Genomic DNA, 18,319 nt, shown 5'->3' with positions numbered 1-18,319 from the left:
AGCCCCTGAATATTTATTTTATTATTTTTTTTTTCCGGTACGCGGGCCTCTCACTGTTGTGGCCTCTCCCGTTGCGGAGCACAGGCTCCGGACGCGCAGGCTCAGCGGCCATGGCTCACGGGCCCAGCCGCTCTGTGGCACGTGGGATCTTCCCGGACCGGGGCACGAACCCGTGTCCCCTGCATCGGCAGGCGGACTCTCAACCACTGCGCCACCAGGGAAGCCCTAATTTGAATATTTTTGAGAGTATGAAAAGGTAAAATATTCTCAACTGCACTGACTAAATAAAAGTTTGCTTCAATATATATAGATAGTGAAACTTCTTTTGAATCAATCTTTCCTTTTTATGAAGAGGCCTATTTTTAAAAAAGATTGGTCAATGCAGATCCAGAAATATTTGAGAGCTTATTAAATTCCAAGAGAAATGAATGAGAAAAGAAGGATTTCTAGTTACTTGTAAATTATTTTGTCAGTTAAAAATTTGAAATATAGATGAATAAATTAAGCCAGTAAACAGTGTGTAACATTCCAGATGTCTAAGTGTATCACTATGTATTTTGTTTATTTAATGCATCCACATCCAAAGATATGGATGCACTAAATAAACAAACAAAATACACAGAATTTAAGGTTACCACTCTCACCCCAGCTACGTTAAATGTGTGTCTTCATTACCTATGCAGTCCAAAATCCACCCCACAGTTCCATCTCCACCGCAGGCTAACACTCTGAAATCAGGAACATCACGGAAAAAGTTTAACCTGAAAAATAAGCATGTTATGGCACATGATTGATATTTCAAAATTAGGACATTTTTAGTTTTGTATATTTAGCATTTCATCTAATGAAAGATTTTGATTTTATTGAAAAACATTAAATTCTTATGTAGAATGAAATTCTAAAATAAAAGTATTAACATGTCCTAAGTTAAAGATTGGCATTATATACTCTATATTCTATAATAAATATATTTTTTCTTTTATCAACTCTAAAGTTAAAAAAATAAAGTTAATAAATTATAATAATTTTCATTAAGATATACTCCCATATGTGGTATGCAGTTCACATAATGCAGAGTGACATATACAAAATTGTTTCATTTACTAATTTTTATTGATAAACAATTCTTTTGAATAATTATATAAATGTGACCAATAGGTCAGTAAATATGTCTTTGAGAGTTTTCTGCCTTCTCCGTTACTGGGAGAAAATGATCAGGCTGCATATGAGGTTTTAGCCAACTGTATTCAGTGTTTCCTTCTGACTGAATCTGCAACTAGAAGCCAGGCTTCCCACTGTCTTTTGACCTGCCTGGCAGTGTTTGCCACCCAGGAATACTCAAGACTAATTGCGGGGTCAGCTGTGATAAATGTCCACTGCTTCTGCTGCTACTGCATGCAGTGTGCTTATTAATGCAACCTACCTTGGGGAAAATTACAAAGGTAGGTAGTGCATCCAGTTATACAATCATACATGCTTATTTTCTTGCAAAAAAAAAAAAAAAGAATTGAAATAGGACAGAATATTTAGAATGTGCCTCTTCACCTTTCTTGCCCCAATGGTAACAATATAATACAGTTGGCCCTCCATATCTACAAGTTCCACATATGCAGATTCAACCAACCAGGGATCAAAAATCTTAAAAAAAAAATCCAGAAAGTTTCAAAAAGCAAAACTCGAATTTGGTGAGCCGCAACTATATATTTACAAAGCATTTATATTGTATTTACACCTATTTACATATCATTTACATTTTATTACGTACTGTAGTAACCCAAAGACGATTTAAAGTATGCGCAAACACTATGCCTTTTTATATAAGGGACTAAGAGCATCTGTGGATTTTGGTATCTGGAGAGTCCTGGAACCCATCCCCTGCGGATACCACAAGAACATTTTCTATAGGATTACATATATAAATGTACACATGTAAATTTTATCACACATATTTTTAACATAAATGGGATTATGCTATACATCCTTTTAATTTATCCGTGTGCATTTTTTGACTTAAAAACGTCAGAGATCTTTCTGTGTCAGTGTATATATAAAGATTTATTATAAGTGAATGTATTAAATAGGGTATATATTCTATGATTAAATAAGCCATTTCATGTACTTTTAAACTCTTTGGTGTTTCACTGTCACAAAAAACCAGGTATCGTAGTTAACATTATTTGAATACATTTATGTGAACAAGTGCATTATGTTCTGAAAGCTAATCTTCTATAAGGGAAATACTCCACTACAACATTATGATACCCTCTGAATGGCGCCCACTGTAGAAAATGTAAGGGCCCACTTCCTTGAAACTCCAAAACACTACATATAAACAACTTTATGATGTTTCTTCAAAAAGTGAAAAATACCATGGTGCTGTTATTGCATTATCACATGCCTGTTTACTAGTAGGTTGAACATATTTTCCTAGGTTTACACATGTGTGACCTCCTTTGTGAACTGCATCTTTAAAGCCTTGTCCTTTTCCATAAATTGCATTTTATTATCTTATAAACTCTACGTATCATGAGTGATATTTTAATTTAAATTAGCATCATTGGAAAAAAACATTTGGTTAATGTAATACAAACAGTGCGTAAACATAATAGAAATGTAAACAAATCAACTAAAACCCCATCCCCTGATACTAAGAGCCACAAATATTTAGAACATGAAAATTTCCTGTATTTCCTCATGCACTGTATTGTGGACATTTACCTTTCATTAGACATATTGAAATATTTTCTTCCAGGCTATCACTGGTTAGTTTGCTGTTATATAAGCAATATAATAAACACCTATATACCAGTTGCCCAACCCAGAGAGTAGAATATTCCTAATAACTTACATATACCTGCGTTCCTTCCCTATAGCACCCCCTTCCTCGTTAACAAAGGTGACCACTATTCTGAATTTAAGGTTAGCATGTGTATGCCATAAACAACACATTGTTTGTATGTTGCTTTTTCATCTCAGCATTGTTACTAACACTCCTCCATGTAGTAGCTGAATGTCCATCCACGTGTAGTTGAAGAGTTATTTTATTTCTACTGCTGTGTTTAATACCATTTATGTGGGTATGCTTTTTAAAATCCATACAATGGATATTTGGATTGATTAGCTTTATGTTCTCATAAAAAATGCATTTTGGACATATTTTCTGGTGCTCATGGACAGTGACCACTTTTGCAACTTTACAATATCATGCCAAACTGTTTCCTATAGAAGTTGTACCAATGTAGGTACGTAAAAGAAGGTGGAAAAAAACTGTGCCGAGCCCATCCTAACACTTGTAATGTCATACTTGGTAATTTTATGTGTTTCCTCGTTTGTGAAATGCCTTTTCATATCTTTACTCCTTTTTCACTTGTTGATTTGTAAAAATTCTTTACTTCTTGATTTTAATCCTTTTGGGTTTTTTTCTCTTTTTTGGGGCAAATATTTCCTATAGGTTTAAAGTTTTTTACTTTCCTTAATGTATATTTTAACAAGTATCATTTTAGTTTTAAGGTATTCAAGTTTATCAATCTTTTGATAAATGGCTAGCACTTTGGCCTGCTTTGTGTAACAAACAATGTTTCCTCAGTGGACAGAAGAGAGTTCACATTTACTCTCCTAAAATTTCAGTTTTAATTTTTTTAAAAATTTATTTAATTTATTGTATTTTTGGTTGCGTTGGGTCTTCATTGTTGCACGTGGGCTTCTCTAGTTGTGGTGAGCAGGGGCTACTCTTCGTTGCGGTGCGTGGGCTTCTCATTGCGGCGGCTTTTCTTGTTGTGGAGCACGGGCTCTAGGCATGCAGACTTCAGTAGTTGTGGCACGTGGGCTGAGTAGTTGTGGCTCGTGGGTTCTAGAGCGCAGGCTCAGTAGTTGTGGCGCACGGACTTAGTTGCTCCGCGGCATGTGGGATCTTCCCACACGGCTTGAACCCGTGTCCCATGCGTTGCCAGGTGGATTCTTAACCACTGAGTCACCAGGGAAGCCCCTTAGTTTTAATTTTGACATAGAAATTTAATGTGGTGATGTAAGATAGGATGGTGTGAGTTATTGGAATAGAATAGATAATATATATAAAATATACACAATACTCTAGAGTGGTTCTGTCTAGTAGTGATCCCTTTTTTCTTTTCCCTTCTTCACTGCCTTCTTTCATCCCTCTGCCCTCCCTTTCTCTTTCTCCATTCCTCCCATTCTTGCCTCCTTTCTTCTGTCCTTTTGGGTGTTGTGCAACTATTTTTCTTTTCATTTTTAAATCCATCTTTTCATGTTTTGGATAATTCAGTTTTCTATCATGCAAATCCATCATAAATCAAATTTCCATATGTGGGTATTTTTCTTTTTAGAATCTGTTCTATTTTATTCATGAATTTGTCCATCTCTGAACCAGTACCACATTCTTACAACACTATAGCTTTATAGTTAATCTATGTCTCATTGAACATGAAATCTTAGCTATTATTTTTTTCTTTGCTTTACTGTACACATATTGAATTTAACTTGTCATATCCCATAAGGGTGAAAATAAAAACACACACACAAAAATCATAAATGTTTTAAAAAATTGCATTACATGAAGTCTATTGATCAGTTTTAGGAGAAATAACATCTATATGGTGTTAATTCCTCATCCATGAATATAGGATTTTTCAATCAACTTATTCTTTAATATTCTTAAATAAATTACAACTTTTTTTGCTTGCAGGTCGTTGTTAGATTTATTCTTGGTTGTCTTAAAGTTTATGTCGGTACCTTAAATTTTTAAATTGTTTATTAAAATTAATGTTTTTGTTGCTGGTATATATAAATATATTTGACTTTTATATATTGATCTCACAAACAGCCACATTACTCCTCTTTTCTATTGCCTATATTATGTTTGTAGATTCATTTGGATTTCTACGTAAACAACTGTATCATAGGCTAATAACAATGGTACTATTAGTGATCTTCAATCCTTATAATTGTTATTTCTCTCCCTGTCTTATTGTGCTGGCCAGAGCTTCAATACTTTATTGAATTAGAGTATTTATACAGAATATCCATATCTTGTCCCGGAATTTAAATGGAATACTTTCATAATTTCCCAACTTAGGATGATATTTGTTGGACGGATTTTCTTTTCTTTTTCGAGCGACACCTTTCATACAGGTAATAAAGTTTTCTTCTATTTCTGTTATATAGAATTTTTATTATGAATCAATGTTAATATTCTCTGCACCTTGTGAGATATTGAGATGATTTCATTTCATCGGTAATGTGGGCATATACACTTACATATTTCTGCATTATTAAAACATTCTTATAATACTTTCATATACCCAAATTGGACAGTTTATTAACATTGTTATAGAAAATTGGTTTTGCTTTGCTAACATTTTGTTCAGAAGTTTTTATCTACATTCATGAACACAACAGACTATTCTTCTTCTTCATACCACCTGTCTAACTTTTTATCAAAATTTTTCTGTCTCATAAAATGAATTGTAGAATATGCCCTTATTTTCCATTTTTTGGAGGCATCTATATAATTTTGGAAGTTCCTTAAAACTGGTAGCACTTGCATATCAACTATCCAGTTTCTAGTGAGTCTTTGATTTCTTTTTTTTTAATTAAGAGGTATTAAATGTTTCAATTCATTTAATCATTACTGAAAAAGATCCTATTTTCTAATTCTTTCTAAATCAGTTTTTACCAAATACATTTTTGCTTGAATTTGTCTATCTCCTAAGTTTTCAAAGACCTTGTCACTGAAACCTACAAAAGCTTTACAAATTAAGCCAGTAGCTGAAAAGTTTATCATAGAGCTGGAAAGTTTACCACAGTTGTTTCTGGTGAAAGCCTAACCATCCACATGACTCACCACCACTCTTCCATCCATGATGATGTTTCATCTGTTTTCTTTTAAAATTGTCATCTTTGGTTCTTCAGCAGCATCCTAACCCCAAACATAAACCCCATGTGACTGTCAGACCAGCTTACTCTCTGTAAGTTGATTGCTAAATGGGTTGAAAATGGACTTCTCTATCTTAACTTCTTAATCCACTTCATCCATGCAGTTTTCCCTGGAGAGTCACTCATTTCTTATTTCATTCATTCCTTGAATAGTAGCCTTGGATAATTATTTAATCATTCTGAGCTTCAGTTTTCTTATCTTTAAAATTAAATTAATACCACCTGCTCTGTTGGGCTGTTTTAAGGAATAAACAAAGTGTGTATGTAAATTACATTGTACTATCCAGAGGTTATTATTAATTTAATAATTTTATCTTTATTAAAAGGAGTACACATATTTCATAGGTCAGATTGCCACTCCTCTATTTTATCACCTCTCCCACCCACAGCATTCTGGCAAAATGGTCAGGAAGAGAATTTTATAACAAGCGAAGCTGGATGGACATTGATGAGACTTCTCCTACCTCCAAGCTGATACTATTAGGAGACCTATTTATGGCACTGGGGACAGTAAGTTCAGATGATAACAGCTCTGACTGAGAACAAACAAATGCAAGAGACGTGGAGAGTCAAAATGCAGGGCTTTATGTGACCATTGACTTTTCATTCATTAAGCTGCAAAGACCAGCAGATGTGAGGCTCCCACTTCATAGGTCATCCTAACGATGGGGAAGGTGAAGCCATGTGGAGTGTCTGAAAAGACTCCCCTTTCCGGAAACTTTACTACCATATACTGTACGTTCCACCTATCAATTTCAACGTTTCACTTGAAAACTAGTAGGTATGAACATTTTGTAATGAAATAATCATTCATGGCTCCTGAATTTATTTTTGCCGTTTTATGGAAATTTTTAAAAATTAAAACGATTTTTAAAGCAGATAATTATTCTTGAGTCTTCAGTGTTCGTAATTATAGCACTGGTTCTCCTAGACAGTTTTTTAATTTATCCATGATAGCTAAATTTGAAAAAAGAACCTATGTTAATGTGTGTTTAGTAGCTCTGTGTCCAGTGCCTTCTTATCACATATGCTCAACAGCCACCACTACAGCACACCCTAAAAAAAAGTGGGTGGTGAGATTATAATGCTTAATACCACTAAAAGCAAGTCAAAATATTTCATCTAAGATTCAGAAGTCTACTTTCCATTTTAAATAAGTTTTAGGATAAAACTGATATAGAAAAATTAGTGTCTGACAATAGTATCTAAAAAGCACACTGCAACAACTAGTTAAGAAAGAAAAACTGCAGTACTGATTCCATTATCTTGGAAAGTGTCTAATAATGAGATTTCTTAAATGACAATGTGTAGGAATTTCTTTTTATTCCAATAGCACATTTTATTATGCAAGGAAAATAAGTGATACCTGCCATTTATATCTAATTTTGATGTATCAGATTGAGCATATAAATATAATAAATGTATGGCTACTAAAGAGTGTACATACTGTACATTATATGTTATAAAGTTATATTCTTTAATACTTAAAGGAAACCAATGTGCGATTGATAAATACTGTTAGCATAATACTCCAGAGTGAATGCTCATTTAATTGTACATATTCATTCCTTTGTATTAAGAAACACAAGGCTGAAGGATCAAAAATGATTTTATCATATGTCATCAACTCTCTTCCTCTTCTTCCTCCTCTTTGTTTAGAAAAAATAGTTTACTTAAAGAGCTTGCCTTAAGAAAGGTCTGCATTTTGATTTAAACATTTTGAGCCAGATACAGCATACTTATCTCTTATTATTCAGCTCAATTCATATTCATACCTGTATGTACACAGTTATATATTATTCTTACAGTTATAGGATTAGATGGCTTCACAACTGTCTCACTAAAATCAGGCAGAATTTCCTGGTCTGTGATGTTGCTATTGTTTATTAAACTTTTTTTTTTTTTGGTCTAGAAAACCAATTCTTAATACCTTCCAACTCGTTTTCTAATACCCTAACTGTATCTATACATACCTTGGTGTCACTGATATTATTACTGCTGCTGCAGCCACTCTGACAAAATCTATGCATGAAGCAATTATGTCCCTCAAAGTTTCTCTATGCTATATATTTAAAAAGGGAGGGGGGATATGCCATCTTTTTCTGTGGATTTTGATAATGTCAGCTTCAAAGTGATGACTCATCAACTTTAATGTACCTTCCCCATGATTTCAGCTTAAAGTAAAACTAATTATAGCTATGTCTTCCCATCTTGAATCTATTTTACCAATAAATTACAAAGTTTAGGTAAATAAGGAAGTTCACCTGTTTCAATGAATTTGGCTAGTCTTTTGAGGATACTGTATGAAGATGGATTCATACTGTTTTGGGGGGGCATTTAATGTAAACAGTGGAATGGTTATAAACAAAATGTTATTTGGACTCATCATTATGAACCCAGTAAAATTTAATGCTGTTCTCATCATATTCAGAAAAACTTTCAGAGTATTTGAGAAAATATATATCCCAATGAGCCATTAATAATTGAAACATTAACTTCATTATCTCTGGAAATCTCAAAAACATCTCATATGTGTATGTGTATTTTAGAAGAAAAAGGGAGAGAGGCAGAGAAAAATGACAAAAAGAGATAAGAGACAGAAAATGAATGAATATTTACTCTTGGGAAACCTATGATATTATGCCATTAAATAACTTCAGTATTCTCCCTAGTGTAATACAAAATAGAAAGAAGTCAATAAATAAGCTCTGTAAAGTAATCCAAATATTTGTTCCTTCTTTGAATGGTGCACATACTTTTTGGAAAATTAATGTGTTAAAATGAATATCAAATGCATTCAAGTCATTTTTTTTTTTTTCTTTTTGCAGTACGCGGGCCTCTCACTGCTGTGGCCTCTCCCGTTGTGGAGCACAGGCTCCGGATGCGCAGGCTCAGTGGCCATGGCTCACTGGCCTAGCTGCTCCGCGGCATGTGGGATCCTCCCGGACCGGGGCACGAACCCGTGTCCCCTGCATCGGCAGGTGGACTCTCAACCACTGCGCCACCAGGGAAGCCCTTTCAAGTCAGTTGTGAGTGAATAAAAACAAAGGAATACTTAGTGAGTTTTATTTTATATGCATCAGATCATTCCACCAAGTTAACTTTAGAATGTGAAGAAGTTATTTTGAATTAATAAATACATCTAGACATCTATTTTAGAAAATTACTTTGACTAGAATCAAATACAAAAGAATAACTATGCCTAAGAAAGAGAGATACATTTCATGGAAAATCCATATACCTAGAAAAGTAATTTTATGAATGATATAGCACCTGCATCAATTCGCTTATTTAATATGCATTTATTAACTACAACTGTGTATCAGGAACTGGGTTAGAGTCCAGAGACTCAAAAGCAAGATAAGAGTCCTTGACATCAAGTATCTTAATTGAGAAGGCAGACAAGAAAACATCTGATTCACATTTAAACGGGATGTTTTGAAAACAGTTAATGCAGTTAATGCAGAATAACTAGAAGAGGATAAATGCATTGTCAGAGGGGATGGAAAAGTGAATGGTCTTTCCATGTATCAAGTTAGTGAATAAAGCTAGTGAACAGGTTTAGAAAAGGGTGAGAAAATGAGTTTAGTATTAGAATGTGAAATTTGAGATACCTATGGGACATTAACATGGAAATGTAGACTAAGTCAAATAAACCTACATGGACAGAGAAATCTGAGATGGAAGAAGATAGTCGGAAGCAATCCGTGTACACTTGATGATCAAAATCATGAAAAGAGAATAAGAAGAAGGAACATAGAGTTGTATTGCAGCAAAGGAAACCATAAGGTTCCTTAAACAACTGAAAATAGGGCTACTATATGACCCAGCAATCCCAATTCTGGACGTATATCCAGAGAAAACCATAATTTGGAAAGATACCTGCACCCCAATGTTCACTACAGCACTATTTACAATAGCCAAGACATGAAAGCAACCTAAATGTCCATTGACAGAGGAATAGATAAAGAAGATATGGTACATATATACAATAGAATATTACTCAGCCATAAAAAAGAATGAAATAATGACATTTGCAACTACGTGGATGGACCTAGGTAATCAGACACAGACAAATATCATCTGGTATTACTTATAGACGGAATCTAAAATAAATGATATGACTAAACTTATTTACAAAACAGAAACAGACTCACAGACTTAGAAAACAAACGTATGGTTACTAAAGGGGAAAGGTGTGGGGGGATGGATAAATTAGGAGGTTGAGATTAATATATACACACTACTATATATAAAATGGATAATCAACAAGGAACTACTGTATAGCACAGGGAACTCTACTCAGTACTCTGTAATAACCTATATGGTAAAAGAATCTGAAAAAGAATAGATATATGTATATGTATAACTGAAGCGCTTTGTTGTATATTTGAAAATATGTATAACTGAAGCACTTTATTGTACATTTGAAACTAACACAACATTATAAAAAAACTACACTCCAATATATAAAAAAAAAATGCTGGAGAGAGAGTGGAGAAAATGGAACCCTCCCACACTGTTGGTGGGAATGTAAAGTGGTACAGCCACTGTGGAAAACAGTATGCAAGTACCTCAAAAATTTAAAAATAGAATTGCCATATTATCCAGCAATCCCACTCCTGGGCATATATCTGGACAAAACTATAATTTGAAAAGATACATGCACCCCTATGTTTATAGCAGCACTATTTACAATAGCCAAGACATGAAAGCAACCTAAATGTCCATTGACAGAGGAATAGATAAAGAAGATATGGTACATATATACAATAGAATATTACTCAGCCATAAAAAAGAATGAAATAATGACATTTGCAACTACATGGATGGACCTAGAGATTATCATACTAAGTGAAGTAAGTCAGACAGAGACAGACAAATATCATCTGGTATTACTTATATGTGGAATCTAAAATAAATGATATGACTAAACTTATTTACAAAACAGAAACAGACTCACAGACTTAGAAAACAAACGTATGGTTACTAAAGGGGAAAGGTGTGGGGGGATGGATAAATTAGGAGGTTGAGATTAATATATACACACTACTATATATAAAATGGATAATCAACAAGGACCTACTGTATAGCACAGGGAACTCTACTCAATACTCTGTAATAACCTATATGGTAAAAGAATCTGAAAAAGAATAGATATATGTATATGTATAACTGAAGCGCTTTGTTGTATATTTGAAAATATGTATAACTGAAGCACTTTATTGTACATTTGAAACTAACACAACATTGTAAAAAACCTACATTCCAATATATAAAAAAAAAATGCTGGAGAGAGAGTGGAGAAAATGGAACCCTCCCACACTGTTGGTGGGAATGTAAAGTGGTACAGCCACTGTGGAAAACAGTATGCAAGTACCTCAAAAATTTAAAAATAGAATTGCCATATTATCCAGCAATCCCACTCCTGGGCATATATCTGGACAAAACTATAATTTGAAAAGATACATGCACCCCTATGTTTATAGCAGCACTATTTACAATAGCCAAGACATGGAAACAACCTAAAGGTGCATCGATGGAGGAATGGATAAAGAAGATGTGGTACATACATACAATGGAATACTACTCCACCATAAAAAAGAATGAGATAATACAATTTGCAGCAACATGGATGCACCTACAGATTCTCATACTAAATGAGGTAAGTCAGAAAGAGAAAGATGAATACCATATGATATCACTTATATGTGGAATCTAAATTATAATGCAAATGAACTTACCTATGAAACAGAAACAGACTCACAGACATAGAGAACAGACTTGTGGTTGCCAAGGGGGAGGGAGAGGCATTGATTGGGAGTTTGGGATTAGCAAATGCAAACATATATATATATATACCTGAATCTCTTTGCTGTATATCAGAAACTAACACATTGTAAATCAACTATTCTTCAATAACTTAAATTAAAAAAAATAAAAGATCATGTTGCAGTACAACAGACATGGATTTGCTCTTTTATGAGACTAAAACCTTGAGCAAACCTTAAGCTCCCTGATCATGAGTTTCCTTATTGGCAAAAGGAGAAAATGCTTAACTCTTAAAGTGATAGTATTTTGCATATTCCCTAGCATACAACCAACAAATCACTATGATTATTATAAAATTAAGAAAGCATATATACATGAAACGAACGAAGTTCTGAGTGTGAAATTCTAAGAAAAAATGATATTAAAAGAAGTGACTAAGGAGAATGTATCCAGATATATAATAAGCAGCACCTCAGAGATAGGAGACATTGATTTTCTAATATCCAAGGGAGATGAGACTTTTAAGATAGGTGAAAACAGCTAAAACTACGTGACTTAACACTTAGCAATTTATCAGTGACAATAGCAATGTCAGTGGAGAGTAAAGTCAAAACCCCAACTGCACTGAAGAGGTGATGGAAAAGTGAAAGAATAGCCCATTTTATTAAAAATGTAGTTGTGAAGAGACAAAAGAGTTGAGAAGGTAAGTAGCTATACATTTCCATAGAGATTTTTCAAATTAAAAATGAGAGTATCCTCAATTTCACATGTTGCTCATGTTTTTGCAACTCCACAATGACCTGGGAATTGTTTTTCTGTTTTCCTTTTGGTCTTGAACCTCTATCCTTTAACCATTCCTGTTGTAATTTGTGATTATTATAACACTTTCATCATCGCACAGGTTTTCATAAACTAATCCAAGTCATTTTAATACAGAGTAGTCATATGTTAAAAAGGGATTACATACTTGGGCTAAAAAGCCATTAGAATAGGAACAGCTCAAGATGTAATAATAAGAGGGTGGGAATAATAAATTAAGTATCAAAGAACCAAGAGGAACAGGGATCCAGAACAGAAGTTGAATGAACCTTATTTAGGAGGAGAGATGCCTCACCCAGTGAGAGGGAAGGAAGTCAGGATGGGTATGAATATCAATGTATTCATAAGGGTAGGAGTAAGGAAAATAAGTTAGAATAATTTACTTGCCATGGCCTCTGATTGATGAATTAGGATCAGGGATGAATACTGGTTTTGTGGAATGTGATGTTTAGAAAAATCTGAAACCCTCTTTAAGAAAAAATATGCAAAAAATGGATATAAATTTAGGTTTAGATAAATTATATATAAATATATAAATGTAATATATGAATATATACATAGTTATTTAAAATAAGAAATCACAACAAACTGAAAATTTAAGATAGCTCACAGATATGACATCATATGATCTAGAATAAAAACATAATAATTAATTAGCTTGATATACTTAAAAATTTTCCATTTATTGGCTTTTCCTATGAACCATTTTGAATAACATATTTATGAAGAGATAAAAAGATGAGATCAAATTGTAGATTTCTATAAGCTGATTGCCTCTATATCAAATTGCCTTAAACTTTCAAGCTTCTTGAGTTTTAGAGTTTTAAACGGAAGAGCAGGGTATAATTTGAAAAAGTCTAATTAGTATAGTATTATCCACAGAAATGTTAAAGACTTCATTACTTCAGTGACCTAAGACTTGAGTCTTACTTCTTTTTCCCCCAAAGGTCCCTTAGCACCTGTAGGATCAATAAGAGAATGACTGAATAATTTGTGAATGTGTGTATGTGCACGTGCATACAACTTGACAATCGAGGCCTTCATTGTAATTCACAGACTATTAAAGTGTCTTTGAAAGCAATTATGATTTATGTGCATACCAAAACCAATGCAAAGCATATATTTTTATCTGTATGTTCCTTACATTAGTAAAACACATATTTTTGTCATGATGATGTGCTCCACCAAACTCTGTATTCCAATTATCACCATAGGAACAAATAATTGAATCTTAAGCGCTGAACTTTTTAACTGAGTCTGTGATAACGTGATCAGTAATGTCCAATGTTTTACCATCATCCAAATGAACTTCCAAAAACTTGATTGGGGGTCCACAAGTTGCATGCACTCAAATCATAATTGCAATAAATGAATTTTCTATTTAAAACATCTGATCACTCTAATGTAAAAATGGCATTACTTGATCTTTTTAAAGTTCTTCTTTTGCTAGTCGACCAAATTCTTAACAGCTATTACTTCACTTACAACACACATAAGAAAACTTGAAATTGAAAATGCACATTAATTTAAAACTCACATTTGATCTAAATGAAAAATCATGCTTAAAAGAGTGTTATACAAAGGGATTTTCCGCAGCTTAAATGACTGCCTTCAAGCAGAGAGTTCGCTATTAATTTGAGGCAGATACTGATGCTTCTTTAGCATTTTTGTGTTTATGATTTCCACATGGTCAGTGTTATCACTAGAGTTCCCATTGCTGACAGTAAAGATTGATAAATATTTCATAGAAGTTATGTATTCATCATCAACACTTTTTAAAACAAAAATTCATAGAAATGCAGAACTTAATTTTTCATTTAATATGCATTTTCATTTTTGAGATATATTTGCTGAAAAGTTTTATTGCAAAATAAAAATGCATAATATAACACAATATTTATAAACTACATGTTTAATTTGTAAGACACCAAGGAAGAGTATTCAAACTTCATTAAACGTTCTTGGCACGACTGCTCATCTTCTCTTCCTCACATATATTTCATGTACATCTAACCTGTGATTTCCTACATCTCCACTGACAAGGCTGATTGCTATATTTGTTCCCATTTGCATCTCACAAGGAGAGGAGAGGCACAGGCCACAGCATAATGGACTGGCATAACAAGTCTACCAGTTGGCCAACAAGGGCTTTCAGTGAACATTTATTTTTGTCTTTGAATACTCTGTACACTGTATTTCAGAAGAAGTTGTTGCTTGTATGCGGGAAGGATTGGGAAGAGAAAGTTTTGTTGCTTTTTTAGATGAAATGATTATAGGTTAAAGTGAGAACTGTGTTCACTGGACATATATGTGTCTTACATCTGACTGGAGGATAACAGCAGAAGCAGGAATGTGCAAATTAGCTCTCAAACCCCTCAAGTTTATTATAATGTATCCATTAATAATAATACTTAAACTAAAAATACAAAATTCTTATGCTAATACTAAATTGAGTTGGATGCTGGGACACCAGGAATAAACCAGAAGAGTCCTGGGTAAACTTAATTATTATGGTCACAGTAGTTGCAAGATCCTATGTGATTTGGCCCGTCAGTGCTATTCTAATATGCTATCTCTATCCATTCCGCTCCAGCCATGCTGGCCTTCCTGCTAATGTTCCCCAATCGTGTCAAATATTCTCCCATCCTGGTGCTTTTCGTCTTGCTCCTCCCTCTGCTTTAAATGTGATTCTATGTGATGACCAAATGGCTTGCTTCCTCATCTCCTTCATGTCTATATACTCAGTGAGTCTTTCCCTGCTCAGCCTATTTAAAATAACCATCACAGAACACTCACTACCAATGTACACTCTGTTTACCTTCCCTGCTGACATGTGTATATTTTATTCATTTAATGTGTGCCTTCCTCCACTAAGACCATGAGGGCAGGAAGTGATGTTTCTTTTGTTCATAGTGAATTGGCAGTGCTAAGACTTTTTCCTGACACCTGGTAGCCATTGAATTAATACATGCTGAATCAATTTATATTACTAATACTATATATATATAGAGAGAGAGAGAGATTGCTGTTGTTATTGTTAAACTACCATTTCACTTTTACTTAGTTGTTGAATCATTATTCTGTTTGAGTGTGGACTACATTCAATAGTCCACTGTTATTATTTCTAATTAAATTATAGGAGTACATTACTACATTATCATTAATAAAGGATTCTGAGATAATCATCTGCTATGAGTTTTCTTATTTTCACTCAATAGTAAGATGCTGTTATTTGACTCCCTGGAGCTGACGATAAAGTTGTGCCAGGGAGCTTGCTGGACAGGCTTAGATAATAATAGCAAACTGAGGATAGTCAAATAAAATAGTCTATGATACTTATTAGAAACTTGACTTTTGTAGAATAAAATAAGAAACAGGTAGAAGGATATACACAAATGCATTGGTTATTTCCAACAGCCAACTTAGGAGAAAATGTTATTTTTCTAGAGTGTTCAAGGAATTTGGATAAAAAATCACCTCTAAACAATAACACATGGATCTATAGTCTGTTATTGAGTTGTTCTTTTCTCTGTGAAATGAGTAACAAAAGTTCAGAGTTTTCAACATCTTTAAAGTAATAATCGATTTGTTGATGTTTGTGGAAAGTGACTATAGACTTGTAATGCCCAAAATTCTTTCACAAGGCTAGAAGTTATAGGACTATTAACTGTAGAAGCATGTTACATTTTGTTACTTGTATTTAACATGTTGACCTTTAATACAGACACATATATCACTTCTCAAACTCAGTCACTCCATTGATCAAGGCAGAGACAAAATTATGCTCACACATCTAATTGAGGGGGATTGCAAAATCATATGCATCATATTTTATGATTAATCATTAGGACTGAAAGGGTCAATCGAGTGCCTTGTTTTTACATTAGCAAAGCAACGATTTTTTTTCCTGGAAATTTGCAGTAGAGCTGGATTGAATTTTGATGAACATTTTCTTAGCATTTTGAGGATTTTGTTCAGCTCTCTGACACAACAAGATTTCATAACAAGAGACATATGTAATATGTCATAGTTCTGATTCAAGAGGGTTTTTATTTAAGTAAAATATGGTAGAAACTTTGTTATATAAAATGATATTTTAAATTAAGAAAGTAATGAAATCTGTGGAATGTGTTATGTGTTTTCGAAATTACAAATTTATTTTAACAGGAGAACGTATTCCAAGGCTTTACTATGGAAATATGTGTGATACTTGGAATATGTGAATCTGTATGTTGACTGTTAAATTTTATTTTTTAAATTATATATGTTTTACATTTAGTTCAGGTAGGTGAAACCAAAGATTTTTTTAAAGCACCTATTTCACAAACAATTCCTTGTTGTGACTGTTCACTATGCTGAACAATCTGGAAAATAATTAAAAAATATTTATCTTATATATTTTTTCAATTCAATAAATACTTGTTATTTTTTACTTAAACATTTTAGGGATGATATGAGAAAAAGCCATCTGTACTTTCATGAAGCTGATAGTCAGAAGGAAACAACCAACATCACGAGTATACAAAAAACTTGATATTAACTTTTCATAAGTCACATTAGCATATGCAGTTGGTATAACAGCTAGAGATGTGCATATTTATTTTAATGTTGTGAAGGAAAAAAATCTCGTTCTGTGAAGACCAATGAGCGATATGTTTTATATTTCATTTTTGCAACTAATTTATACCTCAAAACCATTCATTCAATTATATCATAATATGCTTCATCAAGAAGAAACAACTTACATGATACAGACTCTAGTTTCAGATATCTTTAAGTAGTCATTATCAGAGTGAGAGAATTTATGTAAAGAGATACAGTAAAGACAAACAAATAAACGTGTATTTCTATCTTGAAAACAAAGATAAAAAGGGAAGTGACCAGAGAGTTTTGGTATTTACTAGATAATTTACACTAGGGATTAGCAGAGTTTCGATACATCAAGAAAAGCATCTAAACAAAATGTCAGGAAAGAAGAATGAAGATAGGACGAGAGAAGAGAGGCATACAAAAAGATCTAAAAATTTGGTATGGTGAAGAGGAACAATGGGGAAAAAAAGGAAATTAAAAGAATGAATAACTGCAGGCTCAGGGTAGCAGATAAATTTTTTTAAAAAAGTGTATCTACAGTACCATTGGAAAAGTAATAAACCAGGAATAGAAATGAAATTAAATCACAAATTAGAGTAGTAAAGAGACCTTACAGAATAGAACAACTTAGAAAGCAATACATTGAAAGGGAACTGCTGCAAAAGGCACCCTCTGCCCCCATGGCTGACCCAGAATCAGGGATGGCACAGCCAGAAACAGGGGTGGGAAGAGTTACGACATGTGAGGTCAGCTATGGGATTAAGTGAAGGATTACAGCATAGCCTGGCCAGGGTCCCATTTCAGGGGAGCTACCTGGGGGGTTTGCCTCCTGGATAACAACTGAGGAACAGCTCTCTAACAGAAGTGCACGTCTACCACTGGGCATGCAGCCTGGGCACTGGCATCAGATATAAAACAGGGCATTCTCATAGTTATCGAGATAAAAGTAGAAGTTGAATACTTGCATTCAAACTCATACTTTAAAAACTCGAGACAATAACAACACATTGAAGAGAGTAAATATCATTAAATTTTGAGAGAATAATTAGGGAGTTACATTATATAAAACAGTCTCCAGTGAGACTCAACAAATAGATCCATGAAGCAAAGGAAAGGGCAGCAACAGTCTAACATATATATTATTTCACCATATATAAAGTATGTCAAATCAGTGGTGAAACAGTGG

At 33.6% G+C, this 18,319-nt stretch overlaps 1 protein-coding gene across 6 annotated transcripts in view; it reads right to left on the bottom strand.

The window, feature by feature from the left end:
- DGKB (diacylglycerol kinase beta) overlaps positions 1-18,319 on the bottom strand; it is a 639,375-nt gene that overhangs the window by 403,902 nt on the left and 217,154 nt on the right. For all 6 annotated transcript variants that reach the window (XM_024767053.1, XM_024767055.1, XM_024767059.1 and 3 more), the window contains one exon: positions 676-761. In XM_024767053.1, coding sequence (XP_024622821.1) covers positions 676-761 — 86 coding nt within the window. The remainder of the gene's footprint in view (positions 1-675; positions 762-18,319) is intronic.

The sequence above is a fragment of the Neophocaena asiaeorientalis genome, unplaced genomic scaffold (genome assembly GCF_003031525.2).
Source record: "Neophocaena asiaeorientalis asiaeorientalis breed wild unplaced genomic scaffold, Neophocaena_asiaeorientalis_V1.1 scaffold70, whole genome shotgun sequence".
NCBI classification, from domain to species: Eukaryota; Metazoa; Chordata; class Mammalia; order Artiodactyla; family Phocoenidae; genus Neophocaena; species Neophocaena asiaeorientalis.
The sequence above is the reverse complement of the archived record's forward strand: the minus strand, read 5'-3'. Positions and strand labels throughout refer to the sequence as shown.